This window comes from Chrysemys picta, chromosome 11 (genome assembly GCF_011386835.1).
Source record: "Chrysemys picta bellii isolate R12L10 chromosome 11, ASM1138683v2, whole genome shotgun sequence".
In the NCBI taxonomy this organism is placed as follows: Eukaryota; Metazoa; Chordata; order Testudines; family Emydidae; genus Chrysemys; species Chrysemys picta.
In genome coordinates, this window is record NC_088801.1 from 3,515,964 (window position 1) to 3,530,754 (window position 14,791).

The window sequence follows — 14,791 nt, forward strand, 5'->3', positions numbered from 1 at the left end:
TCTATCTATCTATCCATCTAGCTATCCATCCCTCTATCAACCATCTATTCCCATACACCCCCTCTATCTATCTATCTATCTATCTATCTATCTATCTATCTATCTATCTATCTATCTATCTATCTATCTATCTATCTATCAGCCATCTATTCCCATACACCCCCTCTAGCTATCCATCCCTCTATCCATCCCTCTATCCATCCCTCTATCCATCCATCAATTCCCATACACCCCCTCTAGCTATCTATCCATCCCCATACACCCATCTATCTATCTATCCATCTAGCTATCCATCCCTCTATCAACCATCTATTCCCATACACCCCCTCTATCTATCTATCCATCCCCATACACCCATCTATATATCTATCCATCTAGCTTTCCATCCCTCTATCCATCCATCAATTCCCATACACCCCGCTCTATCTATCTATCCATCCCCATACACCCATCTATCTATCTATCTATCTATCTATCTATCTATCTATCTATCTATCCCCATACACCCCTTGTCTGTCTGTCTATCTATCTATCTATCTCTGCTTCCTTCTCGATAGACTACGTTCTCATCCCTCCATTGGCTTCAGTGGGGTTCAATCGGGGTGAATTTGTTCCAGTGTCACTCGGTTGGCCACAGGCTCTGTTTAACCCCCGTCCTTCTCATGTGATTGTTCCGCAGCTGGAGGAGCACGGACGTCCCTTGTGTGGTCCCGTTCGCAGAGAGCTGAGGCCCGGGGGGAATGGAAAAATCACCTCCTCTTTCGGGCTGTCTGGCTCTGTCTGGTCTCTGAATTTCCATCTCCCTCTCTTCATCCCCTGCCCCACCACACTCTCTGCCCATTCACCTCTCCTCCCTTTCTCCACCTCCTTCCCTCTCGCCGCCCGGCTCTGGGCGAGTGCTCTGTCTAGCGGCCGCCCAGTGCAGGGCTGCTGGACTCGCAGCCTCCGTGATGTCATACTAAAATCACATAGCTGCAGGATGATAAATCCTTGGGATCCAACTGGCTGAAATTACAGACGGCGTTTTATCCCACGAGCCAGGAAACACCCCGCTCCAGTTCCTGACAGGCGGAGAGACAGGGTAGGAGACAGACAGAGCTGGGGCTGCCATCTCTCAGGAACTCTTAGAAAGCTCCGGCACTGAAGGAAAAGGGAGTGAACAGCAAGGGAAGGAAATTAACCCAGTTCCTCCTCTTCTGCTGGGTGTTTTCCTTCCATCCAGCTGGTAAGTTCTGACTCCTGGGCTGGGCTTTGCTTCCTCGTGAATCTGACCCAATTTGGTTTGCAAGACGGGGAGACTGTAATTTGCTGGTTAACGACACCCTAGAGCCAGGCAGATCTCAGCACTTCCCCGCTGAGGGCAGAGACGGCTCCTTGGCACTGCCGAGCCTCATAGCTGGGCAGGCGATGAAACAGAAACCCTGTCGGGATTGAAGGACAGGGGCTGAGTGAATGCCTGGAGCTCCTGTTGGGAACCCAGCCTGCTTCCCGTGCTCCCCGTCCCGTCGCAGGGCCGCGCAGTCCCCACCTGCCAGCTGGTCTGGCTGTCACTTCGGGGCAATGCGTTTGGAGACAACCAGGGGCCGGATTCCCAGTGGGTGTAATTCAGCCCTGGAGCTGTCCTGAGCTCAGAGCCCAGTGGGCAGAGGGGCAGAGTTGGTCACACGGCGGGTAGGACTCTCAGGATGGGGTGTCGACCAAATCAAGTAGCCACATCCCCAGGCGATTTTAACTCTGCTCCTCTCCTGTGCTGTCTTTCCCCTGCTCCTGCGATCTGCTGGCATAGAGGCCGATTCGCTTGTTTCCCTTCGTCTTGGGCAGCAGTTTATGCTCTGCTGTGCCACACCTGCTTTGCACCATCGGCCGGCGATTTGGGAAGTGTATTTGAATGTGGCCACCAGTGTCTGGAGAAAGTTGGATTGATCTGAATCGGCTGCTTCAGCCACTCGCTCCTGTCCTACAATCTGTTTGTTGTTTGATTTCTCTCTGCGCAAAGGGGAAGGGACAAGCAGGGGGATGAAGGCCAGAGAGCAGGGTAAAGCTGTCGGAGAATTGGAGAGTCGTGCTATTGTACTGTTCGGTTTAGATCAGTGCGCCTGGGTCCGTGGGATCAGAGAGCACGGAGATGGGCGTGGGGCAGAGCAGAATAGGGAATTCCTCTAGCAAAGCCCCGAGGTTTTGTTTGGACCCTTCTCCATCCTCTCTGCCTGAATCAATACAGGTGGATCGAACAAAAACATTCTCGTTGTGTCAGATACCTTTGAAAAATAACAGCTGCTAAGTTAGTAAGCTAATGATGAGTGCTTTGCATGCCAGGGTGAGGATGCTGCCACCATCCCAGATGGTCTAGGGAAACAAGAGACAGATGAGGTGGGGCATTCTCATTGGACAGAGATTTGGACGGACCGTCCCTGGTTTGGCTTGGCACTTGTGTCTGACAACTGACCAGGGGAGCAGGTGCCCGCTTGCTTCAAGCAGGAATTGGGATTCTGCCAGTTTTGCTGTGAATGTGGCGAATCTGCAACACGCCCCACCCTCTCCATCACTGCAGAGAGAATCATGATTTTTTTTTCACGGCAATAGAAGCGTTTGGTCATTTTTAACCTTGCTCCCTGCCCTGTCGGACCCAAAAGGATGGTCCGGATTCAGTCCCAGATAGTGAGGTTGCTAGTTCTGTGCCCTCCAAAGCGATCTGTAAGCCATGAGCTCGGGCTGTATCTGCTGCGCAGGGGTGCATAAGTGGATTCAGGAGGGCTTTTCTGTCTCTCATCTCCATCCGTCTGTGAGCAAGTTGCTCTTGTACAACGTTGCCTAGTGGTTAAAGCACAGGAGCGGGAGTCGAGAGCCGTGAGTTATAGTCCCAGTTCTGACACCGACTCCTCGTATGGCATGGGTGAGTCACTTAACCCGCCTGCAGCTGGTTCGTACCTGCCTCGCGGGCGTCTGCTGGGACCGAGCAGTCGGTGTTTCCAAGCCATGGTGGAATGGGCTAAATCGGAGCAGGAAATAATTTGGCTCCAACCACTCTGAGCCAGCCCGACTTAACCAGTAGCAGTGCTTGGTGTCGCTCCAAGGAGACAGGAAGCCGGGGCGAGCTCCTTAGGCTGGGGGGACTCTGTCTCCTGATTTGCCCCGGTCACTTTGGGCTGGGTGGTGCTCAAACATCTCCCCTGCAATTTGTAGCCCCACCGCCCGAGTGAGCTGAGCGGGCAGTCGCAGTGGGGCCTCGGCTCCTGTATGGCAGTGTAGAGGTCCCCTCGGACAGCAATGCGTGGAAGAGGGCTGGGAACTTAGGCCATCAGCCTGGCAAGGGCCTCGTGGGTAGGGTTGCCAACCCTCCAGGATTGGCTTGGAGTCTCCAGGAATTAAAGACGACTCTTTAATTAAAGATGATGTCATGTGAGGAAATCTCCAGGAATACATCCAACCGAAATTGGCAACCCTACCCGTGGGTCACCGAGCCCAGGCCTGGCATATCGTCCCATTTGTAAGCGTCTCAAGCTCCCGCTGTTTGTCCCCATGGCTCGGCCTCCCTGCTGGCTCATCGCCTCCATCCCTCGCAAAGAGAATCTGCTCCAAAGGCCACGTCGGGACTTTGCTGGCCTCACTTTGAGCTTTAAAAATCCCCCCCCCTGGCCCCTGCCAAAAGCCCATTCTGCGGATGCTTTTGAGATGCTTCTCCCGGCAGCAGGGCGGGTTCTGAACCAGGGCGCTAATTCGAGCCTCTTCCTCTATTTTTTCCTGGGCCACGTACTTTATTTATTTGGTATGGACATAGCCTGCCGGCGCGTGCCTCCCCGTGGCTTGTGCCCAGCCTCCAGGGCATGCTTCAGCTATAACAGCCCGAGTGGCGCTGCTTGTCCTGCTTGTGCTTCGGCGCGAGGAGCGTCGCTTATCTTGAATGGCAGCAAAGAGCCTAGAGCATGTGGGCTTGGCTAGTGGGGCGAGCCCGGGAGAGCTGATTCTTTGGTCTGGAAGGAGGCATTGCTCTGGATCTCCCCTCTGGGAAGAGAGCTCCGCTGAGTCAACCCCTGGGTTCCCCGCAGAGCCGGGTCACGGCTGCCCTGCCTGCGGGAGGAATGTTGGATCAACATCCTCTCCCCAAAGCTGGGCAGAGGCGTGTCCGCTGGCAGGAGAAGGCTGGGCGCTCTCCAGAGCTCTGGGCGCCCAATTGCCTTTGTTTGACGGTTCGCTGAGGAGTTGCTGTTGAGTAAGGCTGGGGACCGGCCGGTTTGGTGGGGGTGTACGGAGCCATTGAAAGCCACGCCGGGGCTGGGCATCTCTCCCTGGGAAAATCTTCATCATTCTTCCCGGCCCAAGATCTTAGACTCCTGGGACAGAAGGACATTTAACTCTTGATGTCCACGGACCAGTTCAGTGGCCTGAGCTTGCTTTCGACTGAACTTAACCCGGCTACATCTGCACAAAAAACTAACAAGGGACCGAAGGCGAAAAATGAATAATACGGTGTAGAATGTATAAGAATTTGTGGCCTGACCCAAAGCCCACTGAAATCGAAAAAAGACTTCACCGCGCTCGCTTTCATAGAATCATAGAGTTGGAGGGGACCTCAGGAGGTCATCTAGTCCAAACCTCTGCTCAAAGCAGGACCAATCCCCCAACTAAATCATCCCAGCCAGGGCTTTGTCAAGCCTGACCTTAAAAACCTCTAAGGATGGAGACTCCACCACCTCCCTAGGGAACCCATTCCAGTGCTTCACCACCCTCCTAGTGAAAAAGTTTTTCCTAATATCCAACCTAAACCTCCCCCACTGCAACTTGAGACCATTGCTCCTTGTTCTGTCATCTACCACCACTGAGAACAGCCGAGCTCCATCCTCTTTGGAACCCCCCTTCAGGTAGTTGAAAGCAGCTATCAAATCCCCCCTCACTCGTCTCTTCTGCAGACTAAACAATCCCAGTTCCCTCAGCATCTCCTCATAAGTCATGTGCTCCAGCCCCCTAATCATTTTTGTTGCCCTCCACTGGACTCTTTCCAATTTTTCCACATCCTTCTTGTAGTGTGGGGCCCAAAACTGGACACAGTACTCCAGATGAGGCCTCACCAATGCCGAGTACAGGGGCATGATCACGTCCCTCGAGCTGCTGGCAATGCCCCTACTTATACAAGTAGGATCAAACCCCCCCATCCATCAAACCCCCCCATCTCAAACTGTGTCTTCCTAGGTTTGTATGTCCCACTCTGTACAGAGAGGACTTTTTGCCATCCTTAATCAAGAAATAGTATGCCCGTTGCCCATAGTGTTGCTGCATGGGCACATGGGTGCAGACACAATGTGTGGGAGTTGCTGTGTGTGTGTGTCTGTCATTCCATGGGTGTGCATGGGCAGACACCTGTCGTATGCATGTTGCTGTGTGTTTGCGTGGCTCGCTGTGCGCTTGTGGCAGGGGTATTGTTGTGATTTTGTGCGTGCGCACACTGCGGGGCTGTCGCTTGCGGCGGGGTCCCTGTGCGACTGCACGGCTGTTGCTGTGTTTATGTGTGCTTGTTGTTTGGGGGTTGTGGACTGGGATGTGCATTGCGTGGGTGTTGCTCTGGGGTGTCAGGCTGCGTGTGTGCGAGCACGTGCTGCATGGTGGTTGTGCTCTGTGTGTGTGTGTCCATATTGGGTGGAGGTTACCGTGTTTGGACAGGAGCATAGGGGCTGGTTAGCCTCCCTCCTGTGGTACGCCTGGCTCTGTTGTGGAAGTGTTTGCCTGCAGCTCAGAGCGTTCTGATTTCACGCTGTCGCATGAAGCCGTCTTCCGGCTCTGAGTCAGGCCTCTGGCTCGCGGCCAGAGGAGAGTCACTTTTTCCTCTAAAAAGAAAGCGTTTAATGTTGCCTCCCTGGCCTTCCAGGAAACCTCACTGGGGATCTGGGAAAACAAATGGAGAGACTCCAACGGGGAGAGAGGGGCCTTTCGGCAGGAGGGCGGAGTGGGGAAATAGATGGCTTGCTCTGCTGTTCCGTGCCACACTCGTAGTGCCAAGGCAGCACCTCTGATATGAGACGACATTCTCCTGGCACCTCATGTTCCCCAACTCCCTGCCCTGGAGCAGAGAGCAGTTTCAAATTAAGGCTGGGGGACCCGTTTGGAAAAACCCGAAAGTCACCTGGAGGACGGCAGCCGGCCCTGCACTTTGCAGAGCCCCCATGTGCCAGCAGGAGGGACCAGGCTGTGAGGTTGCTCCCACGCCGGGATCAGGCCCCGGATGGGATCTGCAGAGCTAGGATGGGCTGTAGGGCCTGCAAGAGGGTGGGGTCCAAAGCGGCTGGTTGCTTCGCTTGGGCGTGAGGTCAGCCGGGGCAAACGGAGCATGATGGAGTCTCCCAAACTGAACAGCCGACTCAGCGTAGCCCCGTGGCGAGGCGATGGCGTCTGACTTACGGTGTCGCCCCATCGCCGCTTCAGTCCAGCCCTGCCGGGGCTCGGTCATTGAGCGCAAGGTGCAGAATGGAGCAGGCAGTTTCCTGCAGGCAGGGAGCCCGGGTCTTGTCCCGCAGTGGGACCACACTGGGCTTGTGACGCTGCGTCGTGGCTGAAACGTGGTCACAAGAGCAGTGTCCGCGGTCACAAATGTCTCGGTCTGAAATGCTGCTGGGTGGGCTGGCCCCAGGAGAGGCTCCGATTCTCTGGGGACGAGCAAGGGAGGGAGAGCTCCATTAAATGGATTTAAAACTGGCCAACTGACAGGTCTCCAAATGTAACCGTGAAAGGGGAATCATCTTCCAGCTGAGCCCTGAGACCCAGTGCCCCGTGGGGCTAAAGCCAGGAGCCCTGGTGCCCTCCGGGGCTAAAGCTGGGAGCCCTGACCCCTAGCGCCCCATGGGGCAGAAACCCTGACCCCCACATCTTGCAGGGCTAAATCCCCGAATCCCCCTGCCCTGTACGGCTAAAGCCAGGGCAGTAGCCCAGAGCCCCAAGCCCCCCCCCCCCCCCCCCCAGTGGTTGAAGCCTGGGGCCTCGAGTCCCCCGCCCCATGGGGCAGAAGCCCCAAGCCCTCAGCCCTGTAGGAAAAAAGCCCCCATCTCCGCAAGGCTGAAGCCTGAACTCCCATCCAGTGGCTAGAGTTCCGAGTCCCCCTCTCCCTGAGCCCCACGCCCTGCATGTCTAAAACCCAAGCCCCTCGCTCTCCGGTGGCTGAAGCCCAGAGGCCGCCCTGCTCGGCCCTGGAATTTTTATAGCGTATTGGGGGGGCCTCAGAAAGAAAACCCCCAAGAACTCCTGACCTAGCAGACAAATATCCAATGGCTGGAAATTGAAGCTAGACAAATCCAGACTGGAAATAAGGCGGACATGTTACCGGTGGGAGTAATTCATCATTGGTACAGTTTACCGCGGGGTCTGGTGGATTTGCCGTCACTGGCTATTTTAAAATCAAGGTTGGATTTTAAAAAACAACCACCTCCGTTTGAGCTAGAGCGGATTATTTCAGGGGAGTTCTCTGGCCGGTGTTATCCAGGAGGTCAGACTAGATGATCACAATGGTCCTTTCTGGCCTGGAATCTAAGAAGCCAGCCAGCCATCCCCCTTGTTCGTGTGAGAAGTTCTGGAGCAGCCATCCCAGGGGAGCAGTGGGGGCTGGCTTCAAGACTGAGCGCGATAAGTGTAGGGAGGGGCTGGTGTGATGACACTGCCGACAATGGCATGTAGCCGATCTTCGACTGCTACCAGCAGATATCCCCAATGGCCTGTGATGGGACACACTAGATGGGAAGGATTCTGATAGGGTTACCATATTTAACAAATAAAAAAAGAGGACCCTCCACGGGGCCCTGGCCCCGCCCGTTTCCCACCCCCAGCCCCGCCCCAACTCCACCCCTTCCCCGCCCCAACTCCACCCCTTCCCCGCCCCAACTCCGCCCCCTCCTCCCTCCCACTCCCAGCCACGCGAAAAGGGCTGCCCGAGCGCAGCTGGAGCCCGGGAGGGGAAGCGCCCAGCTGGGGGCACAGGGTCTGGAGGCTGCCCGGCAAACCGTGAAGCTGGTAGCGCTTGGGCTTCGGGCAGCCCCCTTGCCTCTGGACCCTGCGCCCCCAGCCGAGCACTTCCCCTCCCGGGCTCCGGCGGCGCAGGGTCTGGAGGCACGGGGGCTGCCCAAAGCCCGTAGCGCTCGGCTCTTAAACAGAGCCGAAGAGTCAGGGGAGGAGCAGAGCCGCTGCGGCTGGAGGCTCTGCTTCTCCCCTGACTCTTCGGCTCTGTTTAAGAGCCGAGCTGCCCCAGCGTTACCGGCTTCGGGCAGCCCCCATGCCTCCGGACCCTGTGCCGCCGGAGCCCGGGAGGGGAAGTGCCCGGCCGGCGGCTGGGGTCCGGAGGCAAGGGGGCTGCCTGAAGCCCATAGCGCTCGGGCAGCTTGGCTCTTAAACAGAGCCGAAGAGTCAGGGGAGGAGCAGAGCCGCCGCGGGAGGGGAAGTGCCCGGCCGGCATTTTCCCGGATATGTTTGGCTTTTTGGCAATTCCCCCCGGACGGGGGTTTGATTGCCGAAAAGCCGGACATGTCCGGGAAAAACCGGACGTATGGTAACCCTAGGTTCTGAGTTACTACAGAGAATTCTTTCCCAGGTTTCTGGCTATGGGGTCTTGCCCACATATTCAGGGTCTGACTGATCACCAAATTTAGGGTCAGGAAGGAATTTCCCCCCCGGGTCAGATTGGCAGAGACCCTGGGGGGGGTTTCGCCTTCTCCTGCAGCGTGGGGCGCGTGTCACTTGCAGGTTTAAACGGTGAATTCTCTGTAACTTGAAGTCATTGAGACTTCAGTGACTCACCCAGAACTCAGGGGTCTCTTGCAGGAGTGGGTGGGTGAGGTTCTGTGGCCTGTGATGTGCAGGGGGCCTGGGGGTCTGGGGCTCCTTTCCAGAGTCACGCAGGGCCGTCCGCCTCACACAGCCCGGGATCCAGTTTGAACCTTGCGGGAGAGCTCACATTAACGCTGTATCGATCCGGTCTTTCAGCACAGCGAAAGCAGGTTTCCAGTAACGTCTCAGTAGACACCGTCTCCTCTGGCCACATTAGCCACAGAGGACGCAGCGCCGGCGTCTCTGCAGGAGAGCGGTGGGAATGTGGTGTGTATTTCGCGGGGAGGCTGAGTGCTTGGCAGCCGGCTGACAGGGCCCTTAGCTCATTGTTTGAGCGTTGAAGCCATTTGTGCTTAATGGGAGCCATTAGCTCTCTCTCCCGCCCCGAGCGAACTGTTGATCTCCTTTGTTCTTTTCTCCCCATGCAGAGCTCGGGCACACCCAGGGGCCGCTGGACGGGAGCCTCTATGCCAAGGTGAAGAAGAAAGACTCCCTCCACGGCAGCACCGGCGCCGTCAACGCCAGCCGCGCCCCCCTCTCCGCGGCGCCCAACCACCTCGAGCACACGCTCTCCGTCAGCAGCGACTCGGGCAACTCCACCGCTACCGACAAGACTGACGAGCAGGCAGCGCCCAGCGGCGGCCCCCCGGCGCTGACCCCCGAGGAGAAGCGAGAGCTCGAGCACCTCTTGAGCGGCTTCGGCTTGGAGAGCGAAGCCCCCATGCACAACCGCCACCCCGGGGCGGCGCCGGCCGGCGGCTCCGCCCTCACGGGGCGCCATGTGGTGCCGGCCCAGGTGCACGTCAACGGGAGCGCCGCCGCCCTGGTGGCCGAACGGGAGACGGACATCCTGGACGACGACCTGCCCAACCAGGACGGGTACAGCGTTGGCAGCCTGGGCACCCTCTCCTCCTGCGACGGCACCACCAACGCCAGCGAGGTCGGCTACCAGGAAGTGCCCCGGATGGAGAGCCTCTCCTCCCTGCCCAACGGCCCGTCCAGCTTCGACGGCGCGGACAAGCTGCACAAGGAGGGGCTGTATGACTCGGAGCCGCTGATCAATGGGGGGTACCCCTACAACAACCAGAATACGCTGCGGAGCATGATGGGGCGACACCCCCAGTCCCCGCTGAGCCAGATCCGGCCCTCGGTGTCTGCTCAGGAGAATCTGTCCGACTACCGGCAGCAGCAACCCGGCTTCTCTGAGCCCGGCTGGCTGCTGTCCCGGCCGCCGGCCGCCACGCAGCCCTACCTGTACGGCTTTGACTCCAACGACATGTACCGCTCTCAGTCCTACCCAGCCGCCGAGCCGGGCCTCCAGCTCCCCCAGGCGCCGGCTCGGAGCACCAGCAGCCGGGAGGCCGTGCAGAGGGGCCTCAACGCCTGGCAGCAGCAGGGCGGCAGCAGCGGCGGGAGCAGGCCCTCCTCCCGCCAGCAAGACGGCGGCCTGGAAAGCCAAAGCCCTAGCGTCTCCAGTTCGAGCCCTCAGCCCAGCCCCTTGCAGGTGGCCCCCCCTCCGAGCCACAGCATCCCTGAGTTCCCCCAGGTGGCCTCCCCGAAGGAGATCGAGCAGTCGATAGAAGCACTGAACATGCTCATGCTGGACCTGGACCCGTCCGTCTCGACGATGCACAAGTCCCAGAGCGTCCCCGTGGCCTCCACAGAGGACCAGCCCGGCCCAGTGGTCTCCTCTCTGTCTGCCCAGCCAGTGTCGGGCCTTCCTAGCCAGGCAGCCCCTCAGGTGACCCAGCCGAGACCCAGCAACGCCTTCGGAGCCATGTCCCACAACGCCATGGGCACTGCTGTCACCCAGCCCGCACCGGCTTCTGAACCGCTGGCCAAAGCCTATCTGCCAGGACTGCCGGGCCGGGGCGCTGGTGAGCCAGAGTACACGGGGCAGCATTTTGGGGTGTCCTACTCACCCTACAGCTATCAGAACCAGCAGCCACCTGTGCCGCAGATAAGGGGCTACAGCCGCCCCCCGGGAAGTCCCCCAGCCTCTCCCATCCCTCTGGCAACAGCTTACAGCCCTGTGAGGCCTCAGCAGCCCCTGATCATGTCGCCCCCATCCCCCCCAGCGACAGCCCAAGCCCAGATGCCCCCGAAGGGAGCGGAGCATCACCACGAGCCTGCCAGACCCTCGGAAGAAGAGCCCTTGAACCTGGAAGGGCTGGTGGCCCACAGAGTAGCAGGTAAGAGGCTTTGATTTGCGGTGCCACCTCTGGCCAGCCGTCACCCCAGGGCCAGGCTGCGTTTGTCCTAGACTGTTGGGTGAGGGCGGGTTACGGGAGCCCCTTCTGCAGAGAGCAGGCGGGGGGCCTGCGTGCCCAGCTCTTGCGGCTGGGTCCACAAGCAGAATGGAGCCACAAACGCATCCACGAGGCTCTGGCTGTGTGGGAGTCCCACTGGGATGGAGACGCCCGTGCCCCATGGCCCAGCCTGACTCCAGGCTTCCCTGGAAACCAGGCCCTCTAGGCCCCTAACATACCAGGGGAATCCTCTCCATCCTCGCTCTTGGAAAGAGGCAGCCCGGCCCCCCTCCGCAGCGAGCGGTGCCCAGGAGAGGAGAATCGGGGCCTGTCCCTGGGGACAGGGTCGGGCCCGGGAAGCACGCCCAGGGGGCCAGAGGGAGAAAGGGGTGGGAGTTGTGGGAAGGGCGAGATGAAACGCAGATGCACAGGACAGGAGAGAGCTCAGGGAAGCGTTAAACATCCCACATCCCATTCCCAGAGGCCCCTCTCCATGCAAACAGGGTTGTGACTGGAGGGGAGCCGTCTCCCACGCGGCCTCGCTGGCCAGGCGCGATCACTGCCCTGCCGCTGGGCAGTGCCCAGCTGGTGAGGCGGGGGACAGCGTGAGCAGCGCGGCTGAGCTCAGGGCTAGGGAGCGGACTTCTCCGTGGCTGCGTTAGTTACTCCGTGCGCCCAGCTGCACGGGAAAGAGGGCCTGGCAGCCTTTGGCAGGAGAGCCTGCTCTGGTGAGATGTCCAGTCTGGCTTCGCCTTCCCGAGAGCTCTGGCTGGATCAGCGCTGGCGGTTCCGGGTGCTCCAGACTGCCCTGCTGCCCTGTTGGCTGGCGACTGGTGAGCGGCGGGGGCTGGGGCTGGCTCCAGGACCGGAGCGGCATGCAGAGGTGTGTCGTGGCTGCAGACGATGATCTCTTCCAGCTGTCCTCCTGCTCCCTCTGCTGCTCCTCTCTGCAGCCAAAGGGAAATTGCCCCTGCTTCCTATGCGAGGAGCTGCTGGGAGCAGACTGATCAGTCTGGCCTGGGAGCAGGAAGGAGGCAGGAGAAAAGAGGAGAGGCCAGCACCTTGTAAAAGCAGAGAACAGTGCGTTAGCCCCACTGCCCCCGGTGATGGATTTTCAAAGGGGTTCAGGAGCCAGGTTTTGCCAGGAGGGTGCATGGCTCCAATGTGGGAGGCCTAGCTGTAGCTCCATTGGGAGATGTCGGTTGGAATGACCGGGCTGGACTCCACTTTAGATACCCAGCGATAGCCCCTAGCGCCCAAAGCAGTCATGCTCATTGTGGGACCTTCCTGCTTGTGCTAGGTGCTGTACTTACGTGGCCTCCATTATCACAGACTCTGAGTACCCCACGATCTTGAGGGTATTTATCCTCCCAATCCCCCTTTACGGCAGGGCAGTGCTGTCACACCCAGTGTACAGATGGGGAACAGAGACACAGAGAGGATAAGTGACTTGCCCAAGGCTGCATAGAGAATCTGTAGCGGAGCAGGAGATTGACCCCTGGTCTCCAGGTCACAGGTCAGCAGCCTAGCCATTGTCCAAAGCCCGCGCACGAGGACTGCTGGGCTAGTAAGTTACAGTCCCTGCCCCATGCTCCAGTGCCCTGGCTTTCCTTTCTTAGCCCTACAGCCACAGACACGGGAGGAACTGTGATGTTCTGAGCACGCTGGCTCTGTTCTGAACAGGCAGGAGAATAGAAAGTGTCACACTCCTCTGAAGCACTTCCCGTAGACATGCCCCCTTGAATCTGTTGTCAAACTGTCCATTCCTCCTCGGAGCTTGGATCTGTGCTGGGGAAACAAACTGGATGACGGGGGGCATATTTAGAACCGGGTCTGTCATTGATCCTGATGCTTCAGGGCATATGGCCCCCAGTTGGGGTCAGGAGGTAACTTCCCCATGGGATAGTGTGGCACAGTTAGGTGCAATGTAGGTCATTGACCAGTGGGACCATTCCAGCGAGGCATTTTTACCGTGCACAGGGTGCATGGACGGACTAGTGAATTGGCCTCATCTCTTTGGGACTCCGGTCGCCCCTGGACTAACTTCAGAGCTCAGGCCCCAGCCTGAGTCTGGGAAGCAGGAAGCCAAGTCCCCCTTGGCCCGACGGGCCTGAGGAATAAACCTTTGGCTTCGGGGCATGCACAGTGCCTGGCTCCATCAGCGCACGGTGGGGAATGGAGCGGCCGCCCTGCCTTCCTCTCCGTGATTGCAGTGCAGGTTTTTCATTGCCCGTCCGTGGGAATGCCGGGGCCGCGATCCAGCCTGCAGTTCCAGGGCTTGGCAGGGCGGGGTTTGTTCCAGCCAGCGTCTCGGCCTAGAAACACGAAAGGTATTCGAGGGAGAGAACAGCGCTCAGTTGCAAAACACCTCCCCCCCCCCGCACACCCAGGCTGAGTTGCTGCTCTCTGCGGAAGGAGGGAGCCAGGTCCTGGCAGGTTGGTGCCAGTGCGGATTGTGAGGAAAACTGGCTGCTGGATTGGAGGGAAAGGGGCCCCTGAAGCTGTCATGCTTAGCATCACGCCCTGAGAAATGGGCTTGGGTTACCCCTGCTCAAGGACTCAGTGACTAACCCTTTAATGCCCTGAGAATACCCCTCCCCCATCACAGACCCCCTCCCCCTTCATCCCACTCCAAGCTACAGGGAAATCATTGTGCGAAAACTGGTTATTAAGAGATTTTTAAAAAACCAAAACCAACCCTGGCGTCTGTGATAATTTCTGCAGCCCCTTACATCCCAGAGCCTTTCATAGAATCATAGAAGAGCAGGGTTGGAAGGGACCTCAGGAGGTATCTAGTCCAACCCCCTGCTCAAAGCAGGACCAATTCCCAACTAAATCATCCCAGCCAGGGCTTTGTCAAGCCGGGCCTTAAAAACCTCTAAGGAAGGAGATTCCACCTCCTCCCTAGGGAACCCATTCCAATGCTTCACCACCCTCCTAGTGAAACAGTTTTTCCTAATATCCAACCTAAACCTCCCCCACTGCAACTTGAGACCATTACTCCTTGTTCTGTCATCCGCCACCACTGAGAACAGTCTAGATCCATCCTCTTTGGAACCCCCTTTCAGGTAGTTGAAAGCAGCTATCAAATCCCCCCTCACTCTTCTCTTCTGCAGACTAAACAAGCCCAGTTCCCTCAGCCTCTCCTCATAAGTCATGTGTTCCAGCCCCCTAATCATTTTTGTTGCCCTCCGCTGGACTCTTTCCAATTTTTCCACATCCTTCTTGTAGTGTGGGCCCCAAAACTGGACACAGTATTCCAGATGAGGCCTCACCAATGCCGAATACAGGGGCATGATCACGTCCCTTGATCTGCTGGCAATGCCCCTACTTATACAGCCCCAAATGCCGTTAGCCCTCTTGGCAACAAGGGCACACTATTGACTCATATCCAGCTTCTCGTCCACTGTAACCCCCAGGTCCTTTTCTGCAGAACTGCTTCCTAGCCATTCGGTCCCTAGTCTGTAACAGTGAATGGGATTCTTCCGTCCTAATTGCAGGATTCTGCACTTGTCCTTATTGAACCTCATCAGGTTTCTTTTGGCCCAATCCTCTAATTTGTCTAGGTCCCTCTGTATCCGATCCCTACCCTCCAGTGTATCTACCTCGCCTCCCAGTTTAGTGTCATCTGCAAACTTGCTGAGAGTGCAGTCCACACCATCCTCCAGATCATTAATGAAGATATTGAACAAAACTGACCCCTGGGGCACTCCGCTTGAAACCGGCTGCCAACTAGACATGGA

At 57.8% G+C, this 14,791-nt stretch overlaps 1 protein-coding gene across 21 annotated transcripts in view; it reads left to right on the plus strand.

Annotated features, from left to right (window-relative positions):
• TNS1 (tensin 1) overlaps window positions 1-14,791 on the plus strand; it is a 251,427-nt gene that overhangs the window by 176,908 nt on the left and 59,728 nt on the right. For all 21 annotated transcript variants that reach the window (XM_065561395.1, XM_065561381.1, XM_065561385.1 and 18 more), the window contains one exon: window positions 9,228-10,991. In XM_065561395.1, the coding sequence (XP_065417467.1) occupies window positions 9,228-10,991 (1,764 nt within the window). The remainder of the gene's footprint in view (window positions 1-9,227; window positions 10,992-14,791) is intronic.